The following is a 21294-nucleotide window of genomic DNA, read 5'->3' as shown; positions in this document are numbered from 1 at the left end:
AACATTTATGTAGTATACACCTCTGTCATATTTATGGCTGTACAATACTACACTGGTTGGTATCACAAGTGATGTAAGTAATCTCTTATTTTTGGATATTTGTTTTCAGTTTTATGACATTATACATGTTACTCAGTCATGAGTAACTGAGTAACTCAGTACTCAGTTACTCAGTCATGTCTGACTCTTTGTGATCTCATGGACTGTATCCCCCAGGCTCCTCTATCCATGGGACCTCCCAGGTAAGAATACTGGAGTGGGTTGCCATTTCCTACTCCAGGGAATCTTCCCAACCCAGTTATTGAACCTGCATCTCTTTTGTCTCCAGCATTGGCAGATGGATTCTTTACCACTAGAAAAAGTGAAAGTGAAAGTGAAGTCGCTCAGTCATGTCTGACTCTTTGCAACCCCATGGACTGCAGCCTAACAGGCTCCTCCATCCATGGGGTTTTCCCGGCAAGAATACTGGAGTGGCTTGCCATTTCCTTCTCCAGGATATCTTTCCAACCCAGGGATTGAAGCCGGGTCTCCCGCGTTGTAGGCAGACGCTTTACCATCTGAGCCACCAGGGAAGCTACCACTAGAACCACCTGGTAAATAATGGGTCATTAAGGATATATCCAATTTAATATCCAAAACTTTTCCAATTTTTGATTAGGATAAATTTAATTTAAAGCTATTAGCTTAAATGATGAACAAATTTTCTATTTTAAAGCTTTTGAATTGCATCATCAAATTCTCCTTTAAAAAGTAACAAAAATTATCACTCATAACTATAAAAGTATGAAAGACCCCACTTGTCATATCATCAACACTGGGTATTATCAGTCTTTTTCATCTTTGCTTACCTCTTAAGTCAAAAAAAAAAAAAAGGTAACTCATTTTTATTTTAATTGACATTTCTTGATTCTGAAGAGGAAAAACATTATCCCTGGGCTTTAATATATGATATGAAGGAAATACAAAAAGCATAGGAGAAATGAAAAGAGTAATCATACAAAATAAGATCACCACTACAGTAGGAAAAAAGGAAACAAAAAGGAATGATCACAGCTTTTGTATCATTTTTTTTCATTGGGTTTGCTACTTGGTAACTTTGCTGTTTTGAATGCATGCACTGTATCTTACCCCAAGTCAGTGTCATTACTCAATAAGTTGAATATGCAAATTTTGCTTAAGTATACGGATATTTGTTAGCTCTTGGACACATTCTAAATTTTAGAACATGGCTAAATTTAGAAATTCATAAAAGGGCTCAAAAAGGCTGACAAATGTTTCATGATGCCATTGCTCCAGGTTAGCACTAGTAGTTTATGTACTTATGCTAATTTCCCAAATCCCACTGAGCCCTTTAAATTTGATCATATTTGTCTGCCTCATTGCTTTTCCCCAAGCACAAGCCCATACAACCTTAATTTGCCACTTTTGTATTCTCATTTCTTTTATTTTTTTCTCCTTTACTATTTTATTACAGGCAGCTGTCACTGGGTAAAGTCAAATGTAAGAGCAGAAGATTTTCTTCATTCTGCTGAGAATTCTTATCTTATTAGGGAAAAAAAAAAAGAAAAAGGACACTCAACACAGAGTAACCCATAAAGCTGACTTCAATTCTTTGTCAGCAATCAAGGAGCCATGAGAAAATCTGACTTCAGGCTTGGGGATGGAGTTAAGATATAGTAGTGAGGAAGAACACATGACCCAAAGGGCTTTAGTGCCATGGGCTGAGGGCCCCAGCACAGCCAGAAGAGCTGACCATTCAATCGCCACACCTATACGAGCAATATAGATCCTACCAGGGTCTCCGCTTCACAGCTGAAGCTTTAGTCTTTTTGAGGAGCCTGCCCTGGAGGCACCTAGATCTGCAGATACAAACCCAGATCCCATGGACACAGAGCCTGTGCTCTCAGCCTGCAGTGCCATTTTGTTACTGGACTATTCCAGATATTCACTCAATCATATCTTGGATCTTAATAAATGACACCTGGGGTGACAAACATGTAACTATAAAGAACATGCCAGGGGGCAGATTAAATTAAACTAGGTCTGGAGATAACTCTTAAACCTTGACCTGCTGATCTTTTACTCACCTTATGACTATGGGCTAATATTAAGATTATAAATATTTATGCCACACTCAAGGCTCCAATTTGGTGGCAAGCTTTGAGATTCTGTACGATTGTAATAACAATAGATACTACATTGAACAATATAAGGTCCTGAACAGCTTCTCAGGCATCACTCATTTATTCCACAAATATTTATTGAGCCCCTTTAATTTATGTCCTACTGTTTTGGGGGATACAGATGTGAACAGGAAATCTAAGATGCCTCTGCTCCTAAGAACCTATATTTCTAGCAGGGAAAGTAGACAATAAATGAAAAAATAAGTAAATACGTTAGCATGTTAAACAGAAGTAAGAGCCAAAGAAGAAAATTAAAGCAAAGAAGGGGTAAAAGAAGTGTTGGAGGCAGGGTCTGCAATTTTAGATTAAGTGGGTACAGAAGGTGATATATAAGTAAAGATCTTAGTAAATAAATATATTTCCCTGGTGGTTCAGACAGTAAAGAGTCTGCCTGTAGTATGGGAGACCTGGGTTTGATCCCTGGGTTGGGAAGATCTTCTAAAGAAGGGAATAGCAACCCACTCCAATATTCTTGGCTGGAGAATTTCATGGACAGAGGAGTCTGCTGGGCTACAGTCCATGAGGTCGCAACTAGTCAGACATGGCTGTGCGCCTAATACTAGTTAAAAAAAAAGAATTCACATCTTTGAATGTTGAGTTTTTTTTTTTTTTCACTTAAATACTTTATTTATTTATTTATTTTTTCATTTATCTCCATTAGTTGGAGGCCAACTACTTTACAATATTGCAGTGGTCCCTGTCATACACCAACATGAATTCACATCTTTGAAGGTGTTGTCAATGAAAAACTCCTAATGGGTAAAAAGAAAACTTTATATGTTATGGCACCTTGGGGTTTGAGGACTGATGTAAACACTTGGTAAAAGTTTAGTAACACACTTGATATATATACACATATTCATGATACATTAGTTCCAAATCACTTAGGCTAGTGCTGTTATATAAAATACAGGACACCCAGTTAAATTTGAATTCCAGATACAAGATGAATAGTTCTTTTACTATAAAAATTTTCAAATACTTCATGGGACATACTTATGTTAAAAAGCAATCTGTTTTTTACATAAAATTAAAATATCAGTGGGTATCCTGTATCTTTATCTGCCAAATATGGCAACTCTAACTTGGGCAAATCGGCACCTCAGCTTCTTCATCAGCAAAACAAATAAAAAGTCTTACCAAACTGAGGCAAAAAGATTAACCTGTCCTTTCTGGAAGAATAAAATAAAAATATAAGATAACAGAGCTTTAAAAGGGTTAAATTGAGATGTGTATATGGTTAGAATTTAGAAATAAAACACACACTCAGTAACGTGTTATCCTTATTGCAGTTCTGCAAGACAAGTCCCTGAACATGGACACTTCAGCCTCCACAGGATAGAGAATGACAGTGAAAAGTATCTGGAATGGCTTTCATTCTGTAACCTTCCTCTCTTCTTTGGGTGGGGTCATAGGTAACTTGTGGGTTGTTACAGTCTTAGCACTTTAAAGACTTGTAGAGGCAAAGCAAACTTCAGAGACCATTCACTATACCTTTTTTCACATTGTAAGTGGGGAAACTGAGGCCCAGGGGCTGATAGAACGTGTTCAAGTGAGTTAGAGGGAGAAACGGGTCTAACAGCCACATTCATTGGATGATGCTCCTGTCACCAGTGCAGCCCTCAAAGATAATATTTATCCCATTTTCCTCCCTTAGTTCTGAAAGCAGTGCTCAGTTTGAGGAGAGAGAAGCAAGAAGCACGGAAACGCAGGGCAGGATGAGCATGGCATGAAGTGATGGGACCCACAGACAGAGGAAGGAAGGGGCATAAGAGACACTATTTAGGAAGTGTTGAAAAATGAGGTGGAAAAGTCCGAACAAGACTGTGTGTGGGGGGTGCTGACTAGTCAGTGAGGTCACAGCGGAGAAGCTCGAGGACAGATACCTAGCAGTGCCATGCTGATGTGGACAGACGTGTAGGTGCAGATGGAGAGGGATCAGTTTCTAAGGAGAAAGTGGCTGATGGACTGCCCTGTCTAGAAGAGGGAAGTAGTACTGTCTTTCTTTTTCATTTTAACATTTTAATTTAACTCAACTTCATGTTTAGGAAAAAGACACAAGAATAGTGTGTGGAATTCTGTATGTTCCTCAGCAGATTCTCCAGATAATATAATGTGTGTGTTTGCTTTATCCTCTCTTTGTGTCTCCGACTTTCTCTTGGTACATGTATACTGATAACCACACACACACACAAATACATACATTTTTTCCCGAATCATCTAAGAGTCAGTTGTACCTGATACTCCTTTATCCCTAAATACTTCAGTGCGTGTTTCTTAAAAGCAAGGGTATTCTCCTATATGACTATAGCGCAACGCTCAAAGTCAGGAAATTAATATTACTACAATGCTATTACCCAATGTATAGATTACATCTAGATTTTGCCAATTGTCTCAATGATGTCTTCCACAGAAAATTTTGGATCGTACATTATATTCAGTTGTCATGTTCCTTTAATGTCCTTTCATCTGGAACACTTCCTCAGTCACACTTTGCATTTGATTTTGAAGCCCACAGGTCAGTCATTTTGGAATAAGTCCTTTTGTTTGGTTTGTCTGCTGTTTCTTCATGATTAAATTCAAGTTATGCCTATTTTGCTGGAAATCCACTGAAGTGATGTTGTTTTCAGTGCATCCTATCAGGAGGCATGTGCTGTCAACTGTCTGATTACTGGTGATACTAACTTTCATCACTTGGTTAAGGTGGTGTCTGCCAGGTTTCTCCCACTGTTCCTTTGAAACTAATAAGCATCTTATGAAGATTTCTTCTAAAACACTGTTACCCCTTAAGCTTTCACCTATTAGTTTTAGCATCTATGGAAGATTCCTGCCTGAAACAAACAATGACTGTTTTGATGGCTGCCAATGGTGATTTTCTGCCTTCATCATTCTTTTTACATGTGTTTCACATTCAACTGCAAGGAAAAGCTTACTCTGTTTCTTCCTTCCCCACCTCCCTTCCTTCCTCCCCTGCCTCCCTTCCTTCCTCTGCCTCTTTTGTTCCTTCATTTCCTCCTTCCTTCTATCAATGTGGATTCATGAATTCTTACTTTATTCAATATATTATATTCTTTTATCATTATTTACTTTGATAGTGAAGTTGTCCTCAATTTGGTTTAATTTTAATGGGTTGGGAGTAACAGACTTCAAAACAAGGACTTCAGAAAGGAACGTATAATACTAAGGAGCACATAAAGAAAGGTGAATTCCTCCAAAAAAACAACAATAACTCTCCTTATTACTAATATTTATGAGTGCTTTTGTACATCAGATGAGATGCCGTGTGATTTGTATAAGTTGTCTCATTTAACTTTCATGACCTTGTGAAGCAATCATTATGTCAATTTTACATTCCATTTAAAGATAAGGAGAGAAAAAAAAAAAAAAGATAAGGAGATAGAGACTCTGAGAAAATAAGTAAGTTCATCAAGATCTTACCCTTAGTAGTAGCAAGTCTAGTGGACTCCAGGGTCCCTGCTGTCAACCACTAGGCAACCCTACAAATAGGTGTGGAAACCTTCAGGAAAGGAAATGGTACTTAGAAGCAAAGCTGCACTCTTCCTGTGGGCAGCTGGACATTAGTACCAGGATTTGCAGAGTCATCTAAGCTTTTTGCATTTTTACAAATGGGGCAATAATTGCCTATAATTCTGTCATTAGTTTAGAAACTTCCCTAACCTGCATTGTGAAAAGCATCTAACCCTGCCTAAAATCCAGGGAGGAAAGCATAAAAAGGACTCATTTGTGCCAATGTCAGCTGACACAGATCCAGAAAGACATGAGTTGGCCAAGTCACCAAAGGAAGCGTTCCCATGGGTCGAGACAAGTGAAACCCGAATTTAGGCAGAGAAGAGACAACTGCGGGAACAGTAGAGCAGGGATTCTGAAGAAATTCAGTATCTATTCAACTCTTGAGATCCCAGGTGAAGACAGGGTTGTTAGCCCTCCCTGCAAGGCTAACATACAAGATCCTTCTTCCTGCAACAGTATTAGCATCTCCATCACCACCACACCACTTTTATTATTATATTTCAGATCCTATGAGAATAAGTTTGGGTGAAAAAAATATATTACCTGCTAGTGAAACTAATTCAAACAACCGTTTTGCCCTAGAGGGAAAAGCACAATTGAATCTGAGAATAGCATCCTTACCCTCCCAGGAGAAAGAAACTAAAAATAAAAGACAACAAGGTGCTTCCTGCCAGTCAGTAAATCCAATAAGCAAAGAAGATGCCTCAACCTGGCACTGGGCAGTTAACAGTCAGCCCGACTCCCTCCATCGGAGAACGGCCATGTGGTTCTCAGAGCTAACAGCTGCCAAGCAGAACCTCTCAGATTAACCCATAGGTGGTGTTGAACCACTTCCCATTAAGATATTTGCAAAGCAAACAAAAATGATAGCCCCATTCTGAGTGCTGGGAGCCGGCCAGGAGCTCTAGCTGTTCTTGTTGACACAAAGAGCTCTCCAGGGAGGGTCTGGGCCAGAGCGTGGAAGGCTAGTCCTGCCTGCCTCTCCAGACTGTGTTGATCTTAGGCCTTTAGAATCTCGGTATCAGGGACTGTTTATTATCTAATTTCCCAATCACAGCAGGTGCTGGAGCTCTGTTTCACCAGAACTCTCTCTTTCTCTGTCTCCGTGACCTACACTATTCAGATGGAAAGAAAAAATTCAACTCTCCTCCTGTTATGTCTACTCTTTAACGAGCAAGCCTGAGAAGTTACTAAGATGCATACAGAGAGTGTGGCATTGCCACTGTCAACAGCTTCTGTGGCAAACACTTGTTAGGGTTCCTTCTGAATTTAAAGTAACCATGGCAATGCTAATGGGAAATATGCTTGCATATTTGTGTCCTACAGGTAGGAGCAAGCTACTGTTTAGTTCACAAAATACACTTGGAGCTGAAACACTAATATTTTTTCCTTCTAATCCAGAGGGTAAAATGAAATAAGGTTTAAAAGGCTGTGGACACATGTAAAGTTAATCTTCTTTCAACCTGGAGGATTACAGTATCAGTTTTTTTTAACTGTTCATAAAGAATTGCTTTCATATAGAATTCATTTTTATACAAATATTGTTTCCTACAATATTTTCAACTTGAGCAAGTTTTCTCAAGTTTCTTTTCTTTCAAAATAGCCTCCCTATGCAAAGGTGTAAGTGAAATGAATGTTGCTCAGTCATGTCCGACTCTCTGCGGCCCCAATTCTCCAGACCGGAATACTGGAGTGGGTGGCCTTTCCCTTCTCCAGGAGATTTTCCCAACCCAGGGATCAAACCCAGGACTCCTGCATTGCAGGTGGATTCTTTACCAGCTGAGCCACAAGGGAAGCCCATGAATACTGGAGTGGATAGCCTATCCCTTCTCCAGCAGACTTTCCGGACCCGGGAATTGAACTTGGATCTCCTGCACTGCAAGTGAATTCTTTACCAACTGCGCTATCAGGGAAGCCCCACATGCAAACTTATTTTTTGTCAAAAACTCATTCTGAGCTTGAACTGAGCAAAGGTCCTGATGAGGATACAAGCAAAAGTTGACAGCAGAAATGTGCTGAATTTCTAGAATCTCCTAAACTCATGGAATGAGTAACGCAGGAAGGGAACAAGGGATGGCAAAATGGTCAGAAGAATTTGTCAGATTTTGTCATTACTGGAAATTGTCCTGAAGTTGTCCTTTAGGTTAGAAACCAGAATGTTAGAGATAGAGGTATTAATTCTATAATGAGAGAGACAAAGAGAGAGAGATTGAGAGAGAAAGAAGGAAAGGGAGACAGATAGAGGTTGAGATTTCTTTAGAAAAAGTACAGGCATTATCATTCTAAAAAAAAGGGGGCTTTTTTATAAAAAGGAAGAGAACTGCTTGATATTTACAGTATGAAGTTAGAAAGCAGCTTTTTAGACTTTTGAAAATATCATTCAGTTTTAGATGATGTTTCTCTAACTGTTGCTGGACCCAAGCTCTCTGCAAATGTGCAAGTTTTCCAGAGAGAAAGTGAATCTAACACTACAGGTCAACTTTGCTGAACTCAAGACATTGTTTGCTGATGTTCTTATCATTCGCTGATGGCAAATATGATTAGGGACAGATTAAGTCTTTCCATGGATGATCACGTTAAAGATGTTGCTGGGGTGATAGAGTAACCTCGTCTATCTGTAAGATGTGTTGGACATATCAGAAACTAGCTCTCATGCCAAACTGTCCAAATTGTTTCTGGACATGCTCTTGTCTTTGTCTGAGGTACTAGACACAAAAACATTGCCTTGAAGTGTGGATCTCACATAGGGGTGGAGGTGGCCAGAGAACCCAAGTCAAACACGCATTCTAACATCATTTCGCTTAAGTTCACTACATGCTGGTTCCTGGCAACTGATATCTTTAAGATATCAACCATAGACGGCTACCTGCCAATACCTAAGCTTCTAAAGAAAACACATAATGAAGCATCTTTCCAAACTCAGGGCTTATTTTTGAGCTAGGAAAGTATATCCACTACAGAATAATTACACAGTGCTAACAGCATCTCCCTTCATTTATATTGTTAGCACTGTTGTCTTTTGAGAAAGTCAGCTTCCTACCTTATCAAAAATTAATTATTGTGTTCAAGCTAAACTCAAGATAAATAGGAAGCATTTCTTAAGTAAAAGTAATGAAAGTTAGCTTTAGATCCAACAGAAATAAAAATTCAAGGAGAGTATATTCATGCATCCATTCATATCCATTCATTTTATTTTATGCCTACAATAGCTGAAGATTTTAGATTCTAGATTCAGTGAGTCATACAGAAATAAATGACAGTTTCAGTGCTGGAGTTTATTATCTCATGTAGAATATAGTAATAATGGCTAACATTTCTGTGTACTTACTACATTCTAGGTAGTCTTTAAAAATTTCCTATGGCTCATTCTCACAATAGCCATATGAGATAGATACCATTATCAGAAATATGTTTAACTTGCCCAAGTGACAAGTGTTTAACTTGTCACTGAGCTACTTGGACACGGACCTGGGTGAGAAGAGAAAACAATCTGTCTCCAGAATCTGTAGCCTAAGTTGCTTCCTCTACCTTCACAGAGGCCCTAATACATGTGGGCAGGAGTCAGACTCTCATGCTGGTGGGGCCAGGCCATGAACTAAGCAGGACTGTGAGTTACTGTCAATGGAAAACAGCCTCTACTCAGTTCTAAGTGATTGCTGCTAGATACTCCAACTTTCAGGAGCCATCAGAATTCTGAGTTGTGATATGAAATATTTCTATTTTTATATATTGGAAACATTGAGAATTTCAAAGATATTGTTCAGGTTAAAGAAAATATATCTGCAGACCATATTCTATCCAATGACTGTGGGTGTCCATCTTTCGGCTGATAGAATAATATCCACAATATCATGCAGCCTTTAAGGTCTCTCATATCCACCTCCCATCTGCCTGATTCCCTATCGTAGTTCTTCCTGCATCACAGCATTCCTACCCACAATCAGTCCTTATCCCACTGAACATCTCTTCCCAGAACCCCCCCCCCCAACACACCCCCCCATACATCCTGCCTCTGGGCCAGGGCCCACTCTGTTCTGCCACCTAGGCCACTCTTCTCCTGGCTCTAGTCTGCTTCAAAGCACTGCACCATGAGATGCCTCATGGGTGAGCCCTTGAAGGATGGTTAAATACCAACAGGTAAAGAAAGAACTGGCAAAGGAATTCTATTCAGAAGGAACACCATGAAAAAATACACAGAAATAGAAAAACAAAAGATTTTGAAAACCATCAAACAATTCCAAATATTTTAAAAGGTTTTTGGCCCTGAGAATCTGGTCCTATAAACAGAACTCTGATTGCTGACATCCTGGACATCCACGGTCCTTCTAAAAGAGTTCTTTGCATAAGGATCACTGATGATTTAAGGTTTGCTGAAACAGTTCAGATAAATATTTATGTACAGCCATAAGCAAATCCACAAGGAAAAATATAATTCAAAACAGACTTTTTGTTGAAGATCCTTTCAGCTGATGATAAGGTTTCTGGTTTCAAAAAGGTTTTGAAAATACATGTGATCAATTACTATTTTAAACAACATCTAGAAACTCTAAGAAGGCTCTAACAATCAAGGAAGCTCTGAAAGTTATCATTTGAGGGTGTTGCCAATGAAACCTAGCTATATTGATAAGGGTGAGTCTTGGGCCCAAAATCAACCTCAGATTTACCCCTGAGGTAAGAGCCAGGAACACAGACAAGAAAATTTGGCTCTCAGTTTAAAGCTGAGAGTGAGCATTGTTCTAAAGTACTGGAATCCTCAGTGCTCATTTTAGATTGTGGCTCAGACGGTAAAGCGTCTGCCTGCAATGCAGGCGACCTGGGTTCAGTCCCTGGGTGGGGAAGATCCCCTGGAGAAGGCAATGGCAACCCACTCCAGTATTCTTGTCTGGAGAATCCCACGGACAGAGGAGCCTGTTAGGTTACAGTCCACGGGGTCGCAAAGAAGTCGGACACAACTGAGTGACTTCACTTCACTTCACTAGAGCTAAACCAGAGGGGTCTTAACTCTTCATATAAGAGTAGCTTTGCAGGAACCTCTCAAATACTATTACTACTATTATTGCTACTACTTCTATCACCATGATCAACAACAGCTTGCCATCATCTTTTATTGGGCATATATTATGTCTAGAACCATGCTAATTCCTTTGTATAGATTACATCTAATCTTGTATAGATCTAATCTCAGATAACTTATTTTTAATTTTTTAGTAATTGATATTGGAGTATAGTTGCTTTACAATGTTGTGTTAGTTACTGCTGTACAGAAAGTGATTTAGTTATACGTACACATATCTCCACTTTTTCTTAGGGTCCCTTCCCATCTAGGTCACCAAAGAGCACTGAGTAGAGCTCCCTGTGATATACAGTAGGTTCTCATCAGTTACCCATTATCTATTTTATATTCAGTAGTGTCTGTATGTCAGTTCCAATCTATCCCACTCTCTTCCCCCTTGCTAATGATAAGCTTGTTTTCTACATCTGTGACTGTTTATGCTTTGCAAATAAGGTCATCTATACCATTTTTCTAGATTCCATATATAAGTGATATTATACAATTATTTGTCTTTCTCCTTTTGACTACTTCTGTATGACAATCTCTAGGTTGAGCCATATCTGATTTCATTCCTTTTTGGCTGAGGAATACTCCATTGTATATATGTACCACATTTTCTTTATCCATTTCTCTGTTGATGGACATTTAGGTTGCTTCCATGGCATGCTATTGCAAATAGTGCTGCAATGAATACCAGGCTGAATGCATCCTTTTGAATTATGGTTTTCTCCAGATATATGCCCAGGAGTAGAGCTGCTGGATCATATGGTAGCTCTTTTTAGTTTAGTTTTTTTTTTCCAGTTGTGACTCCAGACAGGATCCAGAGAGGAGTTCTAAAAATCTCTTCTCTGGGTTTTATGGAAACTTTCTTTACCCTCCTGTGTTAGCCTCTTAAGGCACTGCATCAGCCTTAAAAGGGCATCTTTTTAGTTTTTAAAGGAACCTCTATACTGTTCTCCATAGTGGCTGTACCAATTTATATGTCCACCAACAGTGTAGAAGGGTTTCCTTTTTGCCACAACCTCTCCAGAATGTACTGCTTATAGATTTTTTTGATGATGGCCATTCTGACTGGTGCGAGGTCATATCTTGTAGTTTTGATTTTAATTTCTCTAATAATTAGTGACATTGAGCATCTTTTTCTGTGTTTTGGGCCATTTGTATGTCTTCTTTGGAGAAATGTCTATTGAGATCTTTGGCCCATTTTTTTTATTGGATTGTTTGTTTTTTTTGATATTGAGCTGCATGAGCCATTTGTATATTTTGGAGATTAATCCCTTGTCAATTGCTTTGTTTGCAAATATTTTCTCCCATTCTGAGGGTTGTCTTTTTGTTTTGTTATGGTTTCCTTAGCTGTACAAAAACTTTTAAGTTTAATTAGGTCCCATTTGTTTATTTTTGTTTTTATTTTCATTACTCTAGGCAGTGGATTGAAAAATATCTTGTTGCAATTTATGCCCATGAGTGTTCTGTTTAGATTTTCCTATAAGAGTTTTGTAGTAGTATCCAACCTTACATTTAGGTCTTTAATCCATTTTGAGTTTATTTTTGTGTATGATATTAGGGAGTATTCTAATTTCATTCTTCTACATGTAGCTGTTCAATTTTCCCAGCATCATTTCTTGAAAAGATTGTGTTTTCTTTTGTTTTGTCTCCTCTGTTGTATACTAGGTGGCCATAGCTATGTGGGCTTATCTCTGGGCTTTCTATCTTGTTCCATTGGTCTATATTTCTGTTTTTGTGCCAGTACCATACTGTCTCAATTACTGTAACTTTGTAATAATCAACATTGCTTTGATTATTTGGAATCTTTTGTTTTTCCATACAAGTTCTAGTTCTATGAAAAATGCCATTGGTAATTTGATAGGTATTACACTGAATTGTAGATTGTTTTAGATGGTATAGTCACTTTGACAATGTTGATTCCTTCTGTCCAAGAACATGGTAAGTCTCTCCATCTGCTTGTTTCATCTTTGATTTCTGTCATCAGTATCATAGTTTTCTGAGTACAGTTCCTTTGCCTCCTTAGGTAGGTTTATTCCAAGGTATTTTATTTTTTTAATGTGATGTTAAAGGGGATTGTTTCCTTAACCTCTCTTTCTGATCTTTCATTGTTAGTGTATAGAAATACAAGAGATTTCTAGGTATCAATTTTGTATCCTGCATTTTTTTTACCAAATACATAGAAGAGCTCTAGTAGTTTTCTGGTAGCATCATTATATGTATAGTATCATGTTCTCTGCAAACAGTAACAGTTTTACTTCTTCTTTTCCGATTTGGATTCTTTTATTTCTTTTTCTACTCTAATAGCTGTGACTAAGAGTCCTAAAACTGTGTTGAGTCTAACATGTCTAAAACTATGTTGAATAAAAGTGGCAAGAGTAGACATCCTTGTCTAGTTCCTGATCTTAGAGAAAATGCTTTCAGCTTTTCACCATTGAGTATGATGTTAGCTATAGGTTTGCCATATATGGTCTCTATTATGTTGAGGTAGTCAGTCAGTCAGTTCAGTCGCTCAGTCCTGTCTGACTCTTTGCGACCCCATGAACTGCAGCACCCCAGGCGTCCCTGTCCATCACCAACTCCCGGAGTTTACCTAAACTCATATCCATTGAGTCGGTGATGCCATCCAACCATCTCATCCTCTGTCATCCCCTTCTCCTCCAGCCCTCAATCTTTCCCAGCATCAGGGTTTTATCAAATGAGTCAGCTCTTCACATCAGGTGGCCAAAGTATTGGAGTTTCAGCTTTAACATCAGTCCTTCCAATGCACACCCATGACTCATCTCCCTCTAAGCCCAGTTTCTGGAGAGTTTGTTGTTGTTGTTGTTGATAAATGGGTGTTGGATTTTGTCAAAAGCCTTTTCTGCATCTGTTGAGATAATCACGTGGTTTTTACTTTTTAATTTGTTAATGTGGTATAGGGGAAGGGGACGACAGAGGATGAGATAGTTGGATGCTATCACCAACTCAATGGACATGAGTTTGAGTAAACTCCGGGAGTTGGTGATGGACAGGGAGGCCTGGCGTGCTGTAGTCCAAGGGGTCGCAGAGAGTTGGACACAACTGAGCAACTGAACTGAACTGAATGTGGTATATCATATTGATTGATAGTGTATATTGAAGAATCCTTGCATCCCTGGGATAAATCCCACTTGATCAGAGTGCATGAAAAGTATTATAAACCTATTACAGTACAGACCTATCTACCCGATTGTGTTAGTGGGGCATGTGTGTGTATGCTCAGTTGTGTCCAGTTCTTTGTGACCCCATGGATTGCAGCCTGCCAGGCTCCTCTGTCCTTGGAATTTTCCTGGCAAGAATACTGAAGTGGGGTGGCCATTTCCTACTCCAGAGGAATCTTCCCATCCCAGGGATCAAACCTGTATCCCCTGCTCTGGCATGCAGATTCTTTACCGCTGATCCACCAGGACAGCCCTCCCTGTCAAACTGTGTGTGACTTAATGAACAAATTTGACTTATGAATGTGCTCTCAGAATGGAACTCGTTTGTATGCAGGGGACCTACTGCAGTTAAACTAAGATTCAATCCCAGGTCTGTCACCTGACTTTCTACTGGAAGAAGGTAACACACAGCATCATAAGCATGTCACGAAAGAAGGCCCCCACCCCTGCCTCCTCTCACACCTGCTGATATTCCCCCCACCGCCCTGGTGTCATGGGGAGGTGGGGGTGTCTCCTAATGCGTTAGTGCACTAGCTTGACCACAGGGGCAGGAAATGTGCACTAGCCCCCTGCGTGAGTGAAATGAAAGTGGGAGGAAAATTAGCATAGGAATTGAAGGGTGGGAGAGGAAAGGTGGGAAAGGAGAGCTCCTCCGGATACTGACATGGAAAGAAAAGTTTTGTTTTGTTGAATCTTCTTAGCACTGCCACATATTTCTACAATGACCCCCACACACAGTCTGTCAAGATATGTGGCAATCTGTACTTCACAGCCCACAGGAAAATCTGGTCCACAGTCAGCCCTGATGGGAAGGCTGTTGCTCTGGCTCATCAATTCTGAGGTCAGCCCGATTGGCTTCAAGCCCCGGGCCATAGAATGACAAACGGGAGAAATATGTGTTCATTTTCCCGTCTTGCAAAGTGCCAGCTCCCCTTGAGCTGTCTGAGTCATGAAGTTTCAGTCTTTCTTGAGCCTGAAGTGGCCCACGATGAAGAAGCTTCTCTGGGGGTGTGTTACAAGCTGCTGGGTAAAAACATCTGCACCAGCATGATCAATCTGCTGCCTCCCTCATAGGGGCTTCTTTTTATACGACAACAGGCTAGCTGTGCTAAAGAATGTCAAATAAAAGCCTTGTGAGAGCTTTGCCATACGCAGGCCAAATTAAATTAAGGGGCATAATCCTCACTATTGTACTTATCGGCATTAAAATGGAGGATTACCATCATGGGAACAAAGCTCCATGGCATAAAAGACTACTTCCATTCTGTCATTCACTGTACACAGTTCCAGGCTTACACAGGAAGTGGAGCAGAGAAGCACCAGGCCAACCACTGACTTGGACTTGCAACGAGAGGCTTCTCTCTCCCCAGCCAAGTGAGCTGCCCCCCCCATGTACCCATGGGAACACCATTCCCACGAGGCCAGAAGCTTTCTCCCAAGGTTCAGAGCTAGAATTTTCTCCACCAGTTACAGGCTGAGAGTAAATCAGAATTTACTCCTTAGCTGGCTGTAATTCAAGATTTGTTGCAATGACAGTTATAGAGAACAGAGAATAAAAAAACCCCTGGGCTAGGCATTTGGAGCCTGGAGAGGCAGCAGAATGTACTGGCTAAAAACATGGGCTCTGGAGTTACAGCTGTGTTCAAATCTTGACTCTGTCACTCTACTGACTAGGTAACACCAACAGCAAGTTCCTTGTACTCTCTAAATGTCAGAAATTATATAATATGCACCTCTTCCACAGGATTATTATAGGATTAAAAAGAATCATTCATGCGAAATCCTTAACACAGTGCCTAGGAAGTTGTTAATGAGTATCAAATATTAGTTGTTACTACTATTATTAGAGATAGAAAATCCCTAGACCTGCCATTTATTCTCTGTGACAGTGAGTGAACCCCATGCTAACCAACTGGGGCAGAAGTAGGAAAATCTGATGCCTCCAACCCAGAGGTGGTCTCCAGTCCAGCATTTGGGAGCTAATTGAGTAGCTGTCCCTGTGTTCAGCTGAGTCAGAGAACATCATCCAAAAGACTAGTGTGTGCATTCTGTGAGATAACTGTGAGGAAGCCTCACCACTGCCATAAATGTTGGGTGAATCAGAACAATGTCCTCAATATGTCCTTATCATCCTAGTCTCACAGCGTTTCTTGCCATGTCTGGGTCTTCCTTATAAACTCTTCCTTCTGACTTTGCCTTCCCTCCATCATTCCCTGTACCTATCTGTTCCGTCACTACCTCTTTAGGATTTTTCTAGAACACTTTATTGGTTGCTTCTCTAACCCCTTTATTCTTTGCTTACTTTCTTCTGCAGAAGCTGAAAATGCTCACATTTCCAGCTTCCCTTGCTGGACTCCTCTCCCCTGCAGAGACACCTCTGCAAATTTCATCTGATAAGATGTGAGAGGAGTGTCCTGGGGAGTTCTGGGAAAGGTCTCCCTCATGACCAACAGGGAGAGACTCCTGAGGATAGGCCTTCTCCATCCATCTCTTCCTTCCTTCTTTAAACAATACCATGTGAACAAGGGATCCTTAGCATGCTGCTTCAGCTACCTTGTGCCTCTAAGTGCTGACGTGCTGGGATAGCAGAGCAAAGTAATGGAAGGAGCCTGTGTCCACATATCTGAGTGGCCAGCCCAGCACTGGAACTTATGTCTTCGGACCTGTTACCCTGCGGGATCCCTGAATCTGCTGAGTTTTGTTACTTGCTGCTGGAAGCATCACCACTGGCATGACCCAGCTCTCTTCTCGTTATGCCCCACCTGACCCCCTCAAGACTGCCTTCCTTTCAATCCCTGGGTTGATCCACAGGGCATTGAGGTGAACATCAAACACAGAGGGGAAAATGGGCTCCCACCTTCCCTAGGGCACGGATGACCTGAAACACTATCTGATGAATTATTCTGGATCCTGTTGTTGTGCCACCACCACTTAAAGATTGAGGAGGGAGAACATTCCTTTCATAAAAATATGAGTTCTGAAGAGTGGTCTTGGAAGTCAGCCTGACAGATTTATTGAGACCCATTGCATGTACTAGAAACAGGAAGAAGGAAAATTTGGCCCTTGCCCTTGAGAAGCTGAGCTGCTGGCACATGGTCAACCACAACACCAGACAAAACTGGAGAGCCAGAGAGTAATGTACCAAAGTGACCCGAGGACCCAGGCTGTCAACGTCACCACTCACAATGTCACGGAGAGTTTGGGTCAGAATGCAAATCAGTTCAATCCATTACCAAGTCTCTTGTTTCGTTTGGCTGAGACTATATATGGGGGGCGGGGAGCAAAACTTCCTTGAAGAAAGCAGTAGCTTGATGTACATTAGGACACAACCTCATTTTCTTATGAACCAGCCCTTTGAGTAGTACAGTCATAAATGGACCACGATGGTTCAAGGAGTGTTAAAGAGAATTAAGGACTCTGTCGAGAAAAGATATATGATGTTGTATCTTGATGAAATAGGTAAGAGCTGAACTGAAAAGAGAGGGCAGAGAGAACAGAAGGAGGTGAACTGGTAGGAACAATATGAAAGTCTGACTCCAGGAAGCCAGAGGGTGCATATAGGATCATGCAGGAGCTGAGTCTAGAAGACAAACCGGAGTGAGATAGAGAGAGGCTTGCAAGAGCAGACTGAGGCGTCTGAACCTCTTTTGGTCTAAAACAGGAAGCCATTAAAGTTCTTTGAGAAGTCAGAATATGCTTTAAGACAATTGATCAGGTGTTAGAAATGAAAGCTGATCTGTAAAGAGGAGAGGGTGGAGAGAGACAGAGATAATGGTAGGTCTGGGTCAGGGAAGGATGCTAAAAAAGTGACTGGAGGTGGGGTTAAGTGAGACGTAGAGATCAAAAATGAGCACCAGGTTTGAAGACCAGGTCACAGGAGAATATGTGTAGCACTCATGGAAGTGGCGAGGTCTGGTGAGCTGGTGGAGGTCCTTTGGTGGGCTTTTCTGTTGAGGCTCTGGTGTGTAGCTCAGGAATCTATGGGCAACAGGAGGTAGGTGTAGTAGGGTGGAGCTCAGAACAGAGACCTGAGAATCATGCTCTCTCAGCTGAGAGTTGGTACCAGAATAACACTAGCGAGAGAGGATATCACCCAGGGAGAAGTGAAGAAAGAAGAGAGTCAAGGACTTGGAGAATTGCCTGTATTTCAAGGTGGGTGGAAGACGAGCAGAATAAAGATGGAGGACATCTGAGAGAAAGAAAGCTGAAGACCACGGCGCTGTAGAAACCATGGACGAGTGCAGTTCATGGAAAGCACGGCCCATGGCACCGAGTGTGGCACAACCTGATGAGCACAGGCTCTCTTAAGAGCTTAGCTTCCCAAGGACTGTTCGAGGGATGCAGTGAGGGCACGGATGATTTCGGGTTTAGAGAGGTAGGGGTTGGTGAGGGAACGAGGCAACCGAGCTGGATGTCATTCTGAGGAAGTCTGAGGTGTAAAAGTAAAAAGAGGAAGGGACAGGGCCAAGGGAAAGACTTTTGTTAGATGGGGAGAGGAATCAGCAAATGGGGAAGAGGCAGCAGAGGGAGAAAGATGTGAAAGCCAGGGCTGGTCTGACTGATGGTGGCAGGACCTGGAGAGCAGGAACATCACAGAGGTGAGCCAGGGAGAGCTCACCTGGGTGAATAAAAGGAAGGATGGACAGCTGACTAGAAGGAGCAGTTCTAAGGTGGAGGGAAGGGAAGTGGACATTGCTCACAGCACAGCCCTGATATTCTGAGTAAAGCTGGTCATCAGTGGAGGTTGACGGGAGTCAGGCTGGGGCTGGAGCCATTTCCCAAACTATATTCATTGACTTGCCCAAGATCAAAGGGCTGGAAAATGTTTAGCTTTAGGATCAGAACCCAAGTCTTCCACCTGCCAAGTTCAGTGGTCTCTCTGCTGAAAGACATTTTGAACTTTGTTCAAAATATGAGAGTATCTCTCATATGAGATACTAGGCCAATAATATTTCATCAAGTACCCTGACATGAGCTATTCTGACTATTAAGTACAATCTGCCCTCCATTTCTGTGGGTTTTGTGCAAATCCAAGGTTGCTTGAATCTGTGGTTGTGAAACCCATGGATGTGCAGGGCAAACTATACCACAACACTCTATATGTAAAGGACCTGAGCAGCAGCAAAGTTTGGTATCTGTTGGGGCTCCTGGAACCATTCCCTGTGGTTACTGAGCGACAATCACAAACTACTTTAAAATCAGCTCAAGCAATTTGAGACTTGCTAGAGAAGTACTGAGGATTTAATTTGTCAAGTTTCAAAATATTAATAAGATGTCTCAAAAAATTATTTTTAGAAGTTACAAATTAAGACCACCTCTTTTTCCAAAAAGATGCAATGAATTTTCTAATGGCCTGCTTATTTCCTCAAAATCCTGGAGTAAACTTTTAATGAAAATGATATACCCTTTTTGCATTAGCTTAAGCCACAGTTTTTTGTCCTTTTAGGCTAGTCAGTTATTTTGTGGGGCAGGAGCTGCCTTGTGCACTGTAGACTGGGCAGCAGCATCTCTGGCCTCGATCCACTAGACGTCCTTCACACAAACCCCCTGTGAAGAGTTGTGGCAGCCAAACACATCCTCAGAAGGAGAGTGGGAGGGGGCAGAACTGCCCCCGTTTGAGAACTGCTGTTTTAACCTACTGAGGTCAAGTACAGGTTTCACTATGAGGAGAACCCACAAGAGGGTTGTAAGCAGATTGCCCTGTAGATCAAAGACTTTTGCCCACAGAGTAATGACTTCTGACATAGGGGATTCTGGTGGGCAACACTTTTTGTCTCCACTCTCTCCAACTCACCAGAATAAGAACAGTGTAAGAAATACTTTTGTTTCATTGTCTGTTGGAATAAAATCTTACAGATAAGACTCACCAATTTTTCTCAGTGACAGGAGAGGTACTTGAAGTGTCTGCATGGCCATTGCTGGATTCTGCTTGTGGGCTGCTTTTATGATCGCCAGAGCCCCTCAGAACTAAGAGAAAACAAACAAGTGCTTAGAGACTGAGGATAAATTCAGAAGTAGGCAGGGTTTGATTTAACTAGCCATCTATTCTCTCTGTAGCACCTCACTGCCTGTCCTCATGCTGCTCCCTGACTTTCTGCAACCTTTGTCTAAGAGGACACATCATCAAAACTGGGTTTGCTTTGTCGTCAGTCCCAGCTGGCAAACTAGCTAAAATAACTCATCTTGTAGGAAAACAAGCCACCTGTCTATGACAATAGATATAAAGAGCGGACAGGTTGGAGGCCCCAAGGTGAGGAAGTTGGCGAGCAGCAGAACACATGAGCTGGAGTGGTGTGGTGCTGGACAGTCTCAGGAGTCCAGCTTCCAGTCCTGCTGGGCTGGGCAGAGCTGCCTGAGGATGAGGACAGTGGTCAAGAAATACCGTTACAACGTGTGTAAGTAAGGGAAAGTGTTAGTCACTCAGCCATGTCCAACCCTTTGCAACCCTACAGACTGTAGCCTGCCAGGCTCCTCTGTCCATGGGATTCTCCAGGCAAGAATACTGGAGTGGGTATCCATTCCCTTCTCCAGGGGATCTTCCCAACCCAGGGACTAAACCCAAGCCTCCTGCACGGCAGGCAGATTCTCTACCATCTGAGACAATATGGGTAGGATTACTACAACTAGGGATTCATTTCAGGAGGAACTCAGTTCTGTACTGTGGTGGAGGACAGCTCACTGATGAGTCTTTCAAGAGTGAGAGTGACAAGTAAAATTCCTCCTTTTTATGACCAGGGCAGCTGTGACTAACTAGCCATTGCCTTCTTCTCTTGAACTTTCATTTGGCTTCAAGTTCCTTTCTAACACAATGTTTCATGTCAGTGGTTCTCAAGGTGTAGGCCCCACATTATCACAGCTAATCGAAAACACATCACACAAAGCATCAACATCACCTAAAAACTTGTTAGAAAACAAAATTCTTGGGCCTCACCCTAACCTAAATGAATCAGAAAGTCTGGGGTGGAGGCTGGCAATCTGTGTTTTTAACAAGCCCTTGAGGTAATCAGGATCTATGTTGAGGTCTGGAAGACACTGCTCCAGATCAACAATTCTTAATCTTGACTGTATATTAGAATCACCCAGGAAGATTTTAAATATGCCTGAACCCAACTCCCAGAGATTCTGAAACTGGTCTGGTGTGGGGTTGGCATCATTTTTAAAAAGCTCCCTAGATAATTTTAAGGTGTGGCCAGGGTTGAGAACCATAGTTCCACATAGTTACCACCAATCCATTAGGGTCAGAAGGAGACTCTGTACCTATTTGCTGTCCTTATTTTAGATCATCTAGAAAGAGCCAAACCAAAATACAACCAATGAAGATAATCTACACATTTTTCAATTG

The 21294-nt window shown here is 41.3% G+C and overlaps 1 protein-coding gene and 1 non-coding gene across 2 annotated transcripts in view; both read right to left on the bottom strand.

The window, feature by feature from the left end:
* Window positions 1–21294, bottom strand: part of MYO3B (myosin IIIB) — a 476002-nt gene that overhangs the window by 94899 nt on the left and 359809 nt on the right. The window contains exon 31 of the mRNA XM_043487760.1: window positions 19820–19919. Coding sequence (XP_043343695.1) covers window positions 19820–19919 — 100 coding nt within the window. The remainder of the gene's footprint in view (window positions 1–19819; window positions 19920–21294) is intronic.
* Window positions 11567–11689, bottom strand: LOC122454084. Its single transcript, XR_006273303.1, has one exon. It is a non-coding gene; the product is annotated as a small nucleolar RNA SNORA26 (small nucleolar RNA).

This window comes from Cervus canadensis, chromosome 15 (genome assembly GCF_019320065.1).
Source record: "Cervus canadensis isolate Bull #8, Minnesota chromosome 15, ASM1932006v1, whole genome shotgun sequence".
In the NCBI taxonomy this organism is placed as follows: domain Eukaryota; kingdom Metazoa; phylum Chordata; class Mammalia; order Artiodactyla; family Cervidae; genus Cervus; species Cervus canadensis.
Note: the sequence above shows the minus strand (reverse complement) of the source record. Positions and strands in the feature narration are given on the sequence as shown.